This window comes from Sorghum bicolor, chromosome 7 (assembly GCF_000003195.3).
Source record: "Sorghum bicolor cultivar BTx623 chromosome 7, Sorghum_bicolor_NCBIv3, whole genome shotgun sequence".
In the NCBI taxonomy this organism is placed as follows: domain Eukaryota; kingdom Viridiplantae; phylum Streptophyta; class Magnoliopsida; order Poales; family Poaceae; genus Sorghum; species Sorghum bicolor.
Window position 1 is genome coordinate 1156377 of NC_012876.2, and position 12639 is coordinate 1169015.

General features: G+C 42.3%; 2 protein-coding genes across 2 annotated transcripts; one reads left to right on the forward strand and one right to left on the reverse strand.

Annotated features, from left to right (window-relative positions):
* Positions 3362 to 8156, forward strand: LOC8068551. Its single transcript, XM_002443696.2, has 4 exons — positions 3362 to 3678; positions 3949 to 4153; positions 4275 to 7492; positions 7591 to 8156. Exons 2-4 carry the CDS (start codon positions 4136 to 4138, stop codon positions 7592 to 7594), a joined length of 3240 nt encoding a protein of 1079 aa, XP_002443741.2. The 5' UTR covers positions 3362 to 3678; positions 3949 to 4135; the 3' UTR covers positions 7595 to 8156.
* LOC8066075 (50S ribosomal protein L19-2, chloroplastic) lies at positions 9708 to 12277 on the reverse strand. Its single transcript, XM_002444863.2, has 5 exons — positions 12119 to 12277; positions 11538 to 11939; positions 11330 to 11416; positions 11113 to 11246; positions 9708 to 10176 (listed from the first exon to the last, which is right to left on the reverse strand). Exons 2-5 carry the CDS (start codon positions 11922 to 11924, stop codon positions 10074 to 10076), a joined length of 711 nt encoding a protein of 236 aa, XP_002444908.1. The 5' UTR covers positions 11925 to 11939; positions 12119 to 12277; the 3' UTR covers positions 9708 to 10073.

The window sequence follows — 12639 nt, forward strand, 5'->3', positions numbered from 1 at the left end:
AAAACCCAGACATCTCCACATGTGATTATATTTAACTAATCAGGCAGCTTTACTCGTCACTGTAATTTTTTTTGCTTGTCACTCTGGCCAGGTGATGCATCTGCTGCTTGTTCGTGCAACGGATCAGATGGCTGGCCGAGCCGATGGAGTCGTTGGCCTGGCCTGGATTCCCTGCAGGTTCATTCTTTAGTTTGGTTTTCTCTGTTTGCTCTACTGTGTGTTTGGTTTTCAAAAATAAGAAGAAACACGTACGCGTACCGCGCCGTCTGGTTGTGGTTGGTGCCTGCAGTCTGCTTCTGCTTACCTAGCTCGAGCATCGAAAAGGCTCGCATGTCGCATCACAATATATGAAGCTCGGGAACTAGCTGTGGGGTATAAATTCCTATACCCTCATGGCTCGATATGGGCCGTATCATCGGAGGTGGCCCAATCCACAAGAGAAGACGATGTTGGTCGACGTACACCGCAAGACAACAAGAAGATATTATAACAAATAGGATACTTTATTACTTGTAACTCTGTCCTTTTACATTATATAAGGAGGGGCAGAATCCCTTAGAGGACATGTCATTGATATCTCTCATATACAGTAATACAATCAGACACAGTACGTAGGTATTACGCCCTCACGGTAGCCAAACCTAGATAAAATTCTTGTGTTTGTTTTGCGTCACCATCTAATTCATAGCTTGCGTACATGTCTGCTGATAATCTACTATTTTAGGCATACCCCTAGGTATATATTTCGTCGACAACAATGTTTCACTCAAAAATGTATAAACTTGTCTAAGCTTACAAATTTGTTACCATGGAATATTAGTATACTTTAAAGTGTGCGCTAGTATTATTTGTATGCGGTTTGTTAAGAGAACATTTCATTCTAAATCAACTAAATAAAATCTTATCATAATATATGCAATTTACTCGGTCTTCAAATTTAATAGCAGCAGAGGCGTGTAATATAGAAAAACATATAGCATACTTTATATGGTTATTGAATTGTTGTTAATAGCTTATGTTGATTCGAGAAATGTTTAAAATTATTTTTTACAATGGCAGGGAGGTAGGCACGTAGATAGAAATTAAAGTGACTACTTTTCATCTTTTATAATAGTAAAAAAAATACGGGTAACTCGAAATCATATTTAGGGCTATTTTTTTATCTACTCATAATGCCATATGTGCTAAATTTATATGCAAATTTAGAGTTACTTTGTATTTTCTTTCATAAAAGCATATGCGTGTAATTTATATACAAATTCAGAATTTATTTTACCTTTCATAATAGCAGAAGTTAACGGCATGCAAATTTAGGAGATTACCTTATGATTTTTTTCATGATGGCATAGGTGGGTAGTTCTTTAAAAATTAGAATAGATCCGATGGCTATTATCTATATCTAATAGTAAAGAGGTAAAATTTCTCACCCTCTATTTTTGATCTGTTTTTTTTTAACTACCACATATTGGATATATTAAATTAATTCAAAATATCGAGATATCTCAAACCCACCGAGACATGGCTGTGAGTTAAAATCCTAGCCGGACATACGCCGTCAAGTGCCATATTGCATATTGCCATAATTATGTTGTATTAAATCTTTGCATTAATTTGGAGTATAGACCTCCTATATATATTAATTAAATTGATATTGAGATATCTCAAACTGACCAAGATATGGTTGTGACTAGGATACCTCAAGTGTGCATGCATCCTCCTTTACTTCACTCTTCATCCTTTGTAGTGTAAATTCCAGCACACAATTAATTACTTGAATGCATGCATCTGCCTATTAATTTTATCCTTGCATGTGCTACTAGCTTTCAAGACGAGTCATGTCATCGTCCTCCATATGTTCTCCACAAATTTTTTTAGCCCGTTCCTCCGTGCCTTTTTTAACTGTTTTTTTCTTTACCTCCTATTGTGTTTTTTGTGTCTTTTTGTTTTTCTATAAACATAAAAATAAATAATGTAATCTAATGTTGTGGGCCTTTTAACCATTAAACCTTCTGTAGTTTCTATGAAATAAAGATTTTAAGCACTAGGTTCTGTCGTAGTTTAACCACCGCACGTGGCAAGCGCGGAGAGCACTACCTCTCAAAAAGTTAATCGTATTAAAACCTAAATTAGATAATTTAATCATAAACTAAAATTTTAAACAACTTGTTGTTCAATCCATTATAAATAAATATAACTCTACAATTATCCATATTAACTATACAACATATCTTTTTCTTATAGATAGTATGAAAAGTAAAGGTATGATATATTTAGGTGGTAATATTTCAAACCTTTGAAATAGGAAAAATATATCAAGGTTGTATTTCAAATTAATACATGCTTAATAGAGTATTTTTCATATTATTTTTTTAAACCAAAAACTGTGGGGAGATCCACTTCATTTTATAATTTTTAGAAATTAAGACTAGGGCCAAAATTTTTAGAACTCTGTATGGTATTTTCATATTATTACCACATTAACTTATATTATGGATGCTATGGTTATTATAAAATAAGTTATATCTTTTAAATGTTGAAGAAATGGTATAACATGAATGAATACGTACCATGTCATTGTTTTTCATAAATTTTTTATCATTCTTCTCATTGCAATGCATGGGCACATTTGTTAGTTGATGATAATGATTAAAGTCTACTAAATCATAGGCTAAATAAATGTTCCAAATTAAAGGGATGCATGCGTGTGCCTTCTCCGCAGCGCCAGCTGGTGACGTGTGTGTGGCAGGGTTACGGCTGCTGGTAGCATATATTGGACAGGGAACAAATTATATATAATACTAGTATGGAAATAGATGAATTGCAGTGGTACGCATGTCTCCAATCCACGAAAGTTGTATTGGCATCAATTTTTTTTACGAGACAAAGTTACAGACGCAGATACTCATATACACGAGTATATACTCATTTCCTATGAACGCACACACGCACATCCTACTCTTATGAGAACCTCTGAAGAACTGTGAGTTGGACCAGCAAATCTTGAGATTGATGAAGTCACCACAGGCGCCTCGTTGTCGATGGACACGTTGCCTACCACAAAAGCATAGCGCCGTTAAATCTTAGAATAAATCTAGAAAAATACAAGCACCCACGTCAAGTCGGAGACTTGAACCCAGATGGGTAGGTTCTCTTACTTTTAAAAGAAGAGGGGGGTAAAACAAAAACAAAAACAGAAAAGCAAAAAGCTGACAGAATCATCGCAACACGATGCGTATATGTGGATGAGAACGAAAAGAAAAAAAGTGTAAGGGGGAGCTCATATATATGCATGCCAATTCAGCTTTGCCCAACAAAGAAGAAAAGCAGCGTTGATCGTGCATATATCAGATACTCCAACAATGCAATGCAAGCAAGGGATCGTGCCTGGCTTGTGAGTGAGCTTTTGCTTTATGTTGCCTTTGCTGTTAGCGAGGAGGACATGGCAACATATATCTAGCTACAATCACCTTCATTCCATCCATCGGCTTTTATTGGATCTTTCATTCCATCAGCTTAATTCTTCCATGGTTGGCTGGGCAATTGAGCATCTATCTGGGATATCGATCAACCAACTCATCATCTAATCCATTACTAGCTTCATCAAGCTGACCTTGGATCGTTCAATTCATTCCAGCGTCCAATCTCTTCATCTCTGATCGATCCTAGCAGAAACTAAAGGTACGGTGTATGTGTACATTATTATCCATGTTTTTTTAAATTAACGAGTCGGTACGTAGTAGCCAGTTTACATTACTAGCTACTCCAAAATAGTACTCCGATTAAGAAACTAATTAGTGTTGTGAGCGCATGCTTTAATTTGCATTGCTTGCTTGCCGTAAGATCGCATCGATGCTGCGTGTGCAATTAAGTCTCCTACAAGCACTGATCGACTCACTGACAGGCTATTAAATATAATAACGTTGTGTGTACACGCCTGCCTGCATGCAGGGAATCGATCGAATGTGCACTGCACGTAGCAGGGGATCGGAGAGGTCGTCTTTGATGATCAAATATGCTAGCTGATTGATCGACCCATGCTCATCATGGGTTAAGTAGACGAGAATCTGTCTGCGCGCACGTGTACTTCCTGTTGATATAATTTGCTCCTCTTGTACAGTAGCAGAGGAGTTTCACCATGCTTCCAGATATTAAGGTACCGCTACTCTCTGACTCTCATGTTTTATGCATATTTTCCGAGCAGTTTGTTTTCTTTACCAAATTCCTTATATAAATGCCGACTGGATCTTAACTAGCTAGCTGTCCCCATATTCCAGGGTATCGACCCAAGAGATGTTGTTGGTGCCCGAGAGGAAATACTGAATCTTATTCAGAGGAACCTCAAGAACAACATAATCTACTTTGACGGGTGGGGTGGCTTTGGGGCAACCGCTGTTCTTAGATCCATAGCACAAGCACTTCCATCTATGAAAGATCCTCCTCCAAAACTATGCTTTGGCCGAACCATTTACATTGATTGCTCAAGGTGGGAGAGTAGAAGAGTGATGCAGAGAAAAATTGCAGAGGAGCTGAGACTTGACAGGAAGACCATGGCCCTGTTTGAGGAGCAGGACGAGGAGGATGACTTCAACGGAGTGGATCATGCATCTAGGGATGTGATACGACAAGTTTCAGTAATGATTCACCATACCCTGAGGGAAACTAGATTTTTGATGATTTTCATTAATGGAAGTACTGATGAGGTCGCCCTAACTGAATTTGGTATTCTAGAGTATGGCGGCATGATAATATGGACATTTGGAAGAAGGTTCGTGACTATGCATGACAGTTGGACCCATAATATTCCAACACTAGCAGAGAATTTAAGACACACAGGCCTGTTCATTTATAACCGTTTTTTTCTTATCCGTACCTTATCAAACTCAGAGCTTAATGCACTGTTTCTTCAAGAGGCTGCCAACATAGTTGCTAGCTGTCCATTTTTGAGGGACATCAACTTAACAATGATCATAGATTGTTGTCGCTATGCATTTTTCCTGCGCCGCAATCCTCGCATCACCTTATTTGGATTGGATTGGGCAGCTCATGCTCCCAATTTCTGGATATGCGATGGGATCATTCCAGAAGGGGATAGAGCTAGGGAGATTAGCAATGCTTTGGATTCAGAAATTACTTTTGAGGGTGATGATTCTCTGCTTGGTGAGGTGTTTGCTAAGATGGCAGAACATTCAGAGTCTTCTTATCTGCTAGTTGAAGATGAAGATTACGGCAACATTGACAAATATAAAAAGAGGCCTTACCGTTGGATTTCTATCACCTCAAAGAATAAGGTACTTAAAGACAACATGCAAACTATACTGGCAACGGCATCATCAGTGTTCCTATCGTTTGACAAGACTAGTATTGCACCAAGGTTACCAAGTAGCTTGTTTAAACACTGCAACAAACTTGGTGTTCTAATTCTCTCCTATTGTGCCTTCAATTTTGCATCCCCTCCTTTCCTCCACTGCAATACATTAAGATTTCTTGGGTTGGGCAACTGCACAAATCAGAATAAAAATACAAGTGAACTTGAAGGAGGGGATTGTATCACCGAGTGGACATTATTTCTGCATAGCCTGTGGGTGCTTGATCTGCGTTACACGGACTGGGGTGAGATCTTATGTGAGCAAAAGATAGGTCTTATGGCTAATCTCATAGAGCTAAATATAGAAGGAGTTAGGTGCTGGCAGTACACAGGTCAATTATTGGAGAAAAGGCTACCTTACCTTCAAAGACTCCGGATAATCAAACCTACACATCAGGAAGAACCATCCATGAACAACAACAACTCATTGGTGGATAAGAAACAGCTGGAAATACTTGATTTGTCTGGTAACAGTGACATGAAAATCCTGCCAGGAAGCTTATCAGAGGCAAGCAAACTTCAAGTACTTGTTCTAGATGGTTGCGATGGGATTGAGAATGTTCTGTTGCACAACTCCTTGCTAAAGTCATTCAGTTTTGATGGCTATGGACCAGCATCCCATTGGACATCAACCGGCAAGATACCTCCAATGAGTTCTCGTCCAGAGTGTCGTCCATCTGTTGTAGATAATAAGGATGTCAGAGTCTCCAAGATATCTCTAGAAGGTTGCACATTGTTGGAGGATCTGTTCTTGCGTGGGCTACCCAATCTAGAGGAGCTAGACCTTTCAGGATGTGCGATCAAGGTACTTGACTTTGGATCGATGGTGATGGATGTCCCGAGGCTCAAGCGTCTCTTCCTGCTTGGCTGTGAGAACCTTCGTGCAATAAATTGGGGCTCAGATTATGTGCAAGGACAACTGGAGTTGATCTATATAGACACGCGGCCTGGGAGCAAGAGGGTACATGGATGTGCTCGGCCACTATCCCTTGGTGCCCGACAGAAATATTTGCGGCCGCAGGTGCACGCAATCTTTGTGGATGCTAGGCTTGCTCGATCCCTTTGTGCTCCCATATCTTGTGCGCCTTACAATGGCTCCTTTTTCAACATCAGCGTCACCTCTTCAGCTACATGCATGGAGACTATTCAACCCGAAACAACAATGAGCAATGAGACGGTTGGATCCAGTTGTCATCAACGGCACTATGAGATAGCTGCTAGAGGCGTGTACTGTGACATCTTTACTAAGGTTGGTAATGAACCAACCCCAATGCAGACCTTCCCCAAGGGCCCAACAGGACAATTGGATCACCATATTGAGATTGGTGACGGAAGCCGTAGTGTGCACAGTGAGATAGACGCAAATCCTAATGAAGATAATTTAGGTTCATTGATGACAGTGTATACTACTGAATCCCTGCATGTGCATGATGTCCACACCTGCAGCAATACTATGCCTACAGGATATTGGGCATCCCTCAGGTGGTGCCGCGTCGAGAGGTGCCCCAACTTGCACGTCGTCTTTCCTCCGGGTGCAAAGGATTATCATGGTAACCTGGAGACCATCTGGGCATCAGATCTCCTGATGGCTCGTTGTGTATGGAGCAAAGGTTCCATCAACTATTATGCTAATCGCTTCAGAAGCCTCCGGCACTTGCACCTGCGCTGCTGTCCAAGCCTCCAGTTCGGGCTTGCGATGGGCACTCGCCCCTCCTTCCCGAGCCTGGAGACTCTCCACATCATCCACTGTGGCAATCTCATGCACATCTTCGTACCGGCTGACAAGAGGTACAAGATGTACCAGCACACAAGCATCGAGTTCCCGAAGCTGACCACCATCCACCTGCACGACCTCCCGGCGCTGCAGCAGATATGTGAGGCCGCTGCCGAGGTGCTAGCGCCTGCGCTGGAGACCGTCAAGATCAGGGGATGCTGGAGCCTGCGCCAACTGCCGGCCTTGAAGGGCCGCAAGGCAGGCATGAGGAGGCCAGTCGTGGAGATAGAGAAGGACGTGTGGGATGCGTTGAAGTGGGACGGGGTGGACGCAGGGCACCACCCTTCCCTGTACGAGGCGCCGGTGCACTCGCGCTACTACAAGAGGCGCACGCTCAGGACCACTGTTCTCAGGTAATAACAAAGTAGATACATCCATACTAGCTACATATTTACTCTTAATTGATTTGATTTGATTTGATTTACTTCTCCATCACTCACACTCTACCCAGGTGATGGAAACTCATTCGATCTGGAGAGTACGCATCTGATATTGCTGCTATGTCGTCGGTCGTTTCTGAGGATCGATGGATGCTGTCTGCAACTGCAAGTTGATCAGTTTGTTTGTTGTGTGAAAGGCCAGGGAAGGTACGGGGCTTCAGGGTAGCTCCTGCCTTTGATGACTGGCTGGCCGAGTTGGCCAGCTGCTTCCGTTTGCAATTCTCAGCGTGTGTTTGGTTTGATTTTGAAATAAGAAAGACGGCCATTCGAGGCGCCTGGTTGGTGCCTGATGCCTGCATGCCGGCCTGGTGTTGTGTGCAGGCCTGGCCGTGAGGCAGCCACCTACTGTCTGGTTGTCTGTTTGTGTGTGTTTCAGCTTGCTGAACAATGAGGTGTGTAGTGTGTGTGTGTTTCAGCCACCTCTCAGACAAGATGCTTGTAATAAGTAAGGCGCATCATCCGCACCTGTCTTGTCTTGTGCGATTTGATGGTTGCGCTCATGGGATTTGATTGCTGCTTTGCTTGTTATATATGTACCCATCTATAACTATAAATGTATTGTGTTTATGTGATGAAACCAAGCGGATGCATCTACATGCTGGTAGCGTGCGAACCTCGTGCTCGATATGCATATGCAGATATGCTACAATAATCTATCATCAAGTTTGTGGTGTGAGATTGATTTATATATTTTCTTAGATTAAGTGAGATTAATTTATATACATACATATATGTGCTCTCTGCTTGTGGATCTACTCTGGTGAAGTAAAACATTGAGCTACAACACAGGTGGTTATTAAGCTGATTGCCTTTCATTACCACACACGTGGTTCTTAAGCTAGTTGCCAACATATATGGCTGCATGCTCTTTTTTTTGAATTTGGGCAGTTTCTCATTGCACTCGTCAACCACAATTACATTAACACTATCCGGGACATCACACGAAATGTGCTCTATCTCTTCCGTGCTACCCACACCAGAGCAGCAAGAACATGTGCTGCCTTGTTACATTCTCTAGGAACATGATTACAATCACACCTAATAAAATTTGTAGACGTAAAGGATTTTAGCTCTTCCATCAGAGAGCCTGTCACCGAGAGATCTTCCTGGTTTGAAGCCCAGCCTTATTTAATTTTCAGAGCATCAGTCTCTAGTATCAAATGACCAATTCCCAAATTGCTTGCTGCTTGCACTCCCTGTAAACAGGCAATGATCTCCGCTTGCAAAGGGTTCACCAAGTGATTCACTCGCCCCCCAACCAGAAAGCACTACATCTCCATCATTGTCTCCGATGATAAAGCCCCATCCTCCACAACCTTCTTCTTGATAGTATGATGCATCACAGTTTAATTTCAGCATCCCTTCAGGTGGCCGCACCCACCTCCCAATTCTTCTCTGTGTAACCCCTCCAGGTTTTGTTTTTGAAGCTTCCATCTCATCCGCATAAGTCCTGATTAATCGTGCAATGAGCTCGGCCGGGCGGCCCTCTTCCCTAATGAAATTTCTCTCCGACCATAGAAACCACAGCTAGTAAAACGACCATAGAAACCACAGCTAGTAAAGATAAGGCATCGCTTCTCCCGCAAAACCTGGGTAATCATGTCTCGGGCATTCCTCAAGTAGCTTCAGGATTTCTCCATACATTCTTGGCCAATTTGCATTTCAGAAAAGGTGCCCCCCCATCCTCATCAAACCGGTTGCACACTGGGCACACAGAGTCAATCTTCATCCATATATGGCTGCATGCTAAAAGAACAGCAACCAGCTAGTAGCCTATATAGATGCCCCTATTTCATCAACTCCATATAGGCCAAAATCACAGACGGTGATAATATAATATGCAAAAACCCCCCTAAAAAATAAGGTAAGGCCCCCCTGCATTCGGAGAAAGGCGATGGCCATAAAATTTGGATGATTATCAGGTGTCAGTTCCTAAAACTCATATTTAGCCGACCTCAATTGTTACAATACCGGTCACTGACAATCACTTGGATTCACACCACACATACTGAGCCATAAAAACTCAAACAAGTTCTTGTTCACAGCTGGTCAAGCTGGACAAACAGAGACCACCAGACCATTCTTCAGAACAATAGATTTCTGCAAGCAAACACTAAATGGTTTGATATATAAAACCGTAACCTTGCTAACATGAAGCATCACATAATACTTTCACTTTGGTAAGTATTCCAGCTTGTTTATGTCAAACGCATATGGGGGTGGGGAAGTAATATAATAGACCTGAGCACATTATTTTTTCGCACCGATGTTAGTGCTGCAAATAAAAGACGGAAGATCCGCATTTCTAAATTTTGTGTCAAAACATATTCTGCTAGCACTTGCAGCTTGAAACCAAGCATGACAATTGACAAACTACAAGTTATGAGCTTTCAAACATGGAACCAAACAATGTGATTCTCAGGCTGCAACTGCTGCATCTTCAGAAACCATGCTGATCCACATGGGCAAAAATCCTAGAGACAAGTTGAAAGCCTCATTTTTTAAGTGCGTTCACCCTGTCCCTCAGGTAATACAGCTTAGCTCTCCTGACTTTCTTCCTGTCCAAGATCTTGATTTCTTTGATGTTTGGCGAGTAACTGAACGTAAAAGAGAAAGTCACATCAAGAAAATAGTGTAAGCAAATAGCTGATAGCTAATTAAAAGAAAGACGTGTGGCTGTTCAAAGATAACACCAGCAGATTTCCATTCAAAACATAAAACATAATTTGGTGAAAATCTCAAGTCAATCTAGTATCGAATATGCATTGTCATATGCGATGATATCTTTCCATGGTTATGCTAGCTCCAAACATTAAAAGTTAAGTGCTGAACGAAGCACAAAGATCCTGATAATAAAGAAAAAAAGAAAAAAGAGCATATAATCTACTACTAATAATATTTTTTTAATGTATTTGTTTCCATGGCAAATGCAAAACAAAGAAAGAATCTGCTACAAATTCAGAACAACTGAGGTAGGAGCATAACTGGATAATGTATTTATGAAACTATAATCTCCACTCGTACTAGGATGCTTGCTAACAGGGCACAAGCAGTTATGTCCATTCTGCAAAATGGCCAATCCGACTATACTGTTTGGTACATCATCATTAACTTGCTTCAGGTCACTAGCTATGTGTCATAGCATGGTTAATATAGTATTCATGGATTTGCAACAAACAGAAGGACAAAACAAGATTTCTTGAGAACAGTTTTCCCAGTTTTGCAAACATCCAATTACATTTGTCATGCAGAAACATCTATCTATAGTTTAGCTGGCCTTAATTTATCAGAGTATATTGTAAGGTTATGCACAACAGAGGACAAGAACTCCATGTCTGCCATAGTAACGGACAGGGAGAAATATCCCACTAGATAGTAGAAACATGAAGTTTAGCAGTCATTGAATAATTATCAGATATCAATGGACAATAAGTTAATTCTGGCAGCACAAGGATATAAAGAACCTATATAACAAGTACTTCAACCTCAGCAAACAAAGCAGAGTAGAGAAGAACATGTTTGGATTGACTTACAGTGGAAAGACAGACTCGACTCCAATGCCAGACACTAATCTACGTAATCTGAAGGTTGTATTGATGCCAGCATTGCGCCTTCCTAGCACAATCCCTTTCAATGTCAACTCGCGCCGTTTGTTCTCAGGAACTTGCTGTTCATTGATTCACAGGAACGATCAGTGCCAGATACATATCCGAACAGCGCTAAAGCAAGAACATGAAGAAATGATATTACCAATCTCATCTGAATCATACATCCAGGCTGCACATCAGGAATCTCCCTCTCCGAGCGGACCTTATCGACTGCCTCTTTGTTCAGGATCTGCATAGGCAAACAACAAGCAGCGGCTTTATTGTTCCCATGGTGATTTTGTAAAGTGTCACTGGATGTAACAACTAACAACATAGTTCCTGCAAGTAACACACTCACTCAGCTTACATACATTCATAATATGCCTGGCGGTCTTGTCGGGCCTCTTGAACTTGATGCGCGGGGGGTGCTCAACCGCAAGAGAGGTGGAATCGTCCGAATCAGAAGCAACCTCAGCTGCATTCCCCACCGTCGACAAACCCCTCGTCGCAACAAGAACCTTTGCGCAGTGACCGAAACCGGAGGCAGCAGCAGGAATGACCCGGCTCTGCACACGTACGGATTGATCTACCCCGATCGGGCGAGCCAACCCGTAAGGCTGCCAGAGGTGTTTGACGGCCGAGGATGGCTGCGCCGCCCCCGGATGAGCCGCGGCTACGGGAGCAGCGGCAAGCTCCAGGAGCCTCGCCGCCGCTCCACGGCTTCCGGCTCGGCAGACATTCCGGACCAACGATTGCATCCTGAGGCCCGTGCCCTGCGAAGAAATCGCTCGGTAAACCACGGGCGAATCGAATCCAGCATATAGGACTTCGAAGTTAGGAGGCTTGTCAAATCAAATAGCTAAATAGCCCTAGGTTAGGGTTTCGGTGCTCAATTTCGCACAGCATGAAGGCAAGGGAATGGATGGAAGGGGAAGGGGAGGGGTGGGAGTACCTGGTGGTTGCTCGTCGCCGGCGAAGAAGAGGCCAACGAAAGCCTCAGCACCTAGCTTAGAGCGGTGGCGGCGGCGGAGGACCACGCGGGGGGAAGGGAAGGCAGCGGGCGGAGGGAAGGGGTTGATGAGCGGCGGAAGGAGGAAGAGGGGGAAGAAACGGCCCAGTCGAGGTTGTTGGGCTCAACAAGAGCGTACCTGCACGGGCCTTCTTCTGGGCCGGACTTTTTTTTTCACGCATTTCTTTGGAAATTTCTTTTTTTTTCTTTATGTCTCTCCCTTTCAAATTTTTTATTCTTCTTTTATCAAAAAGAAAACTATTCTTCTTGATTTCATATCTATATCCTCTCCCTAGGACACTGTGAATGGCTAGTTCCAGCGTCTCTAAATCGAAATGCAATGTAACATTTTGTATTTCTTTCTGTGGTAAGGCCTTGTTTAGAGCGCAAAATCCAAAAACTTTTCCACCTTCCTATCACAATAAATCTTATGACACATGCATAGAGCATTAAATATAGATAGA

Coding starts and splice junctions, on each gene's coding strand:
- LOC8066075 (XM_002444863.2), bottom strand. CDS start 11,924: ATGCAATCGTTGGTCCGGAATGTCTGCCGAGCCGGAAGCCGTGGAGCG. Junction 11,247..11,329: donor GTATGATTCAGATGAGATTG/GTAATATCATTT, acceptor ATCAATGAACAG/CAAGTTCCTGAGAACAAACG. Junction 10,177..11,112: donor GTCGAGTCTGTCTTTCCACT/GTAAGTCAATCC, acceptor TTTTACGTTCAG/TTACTCGCCAAACATCAAAG.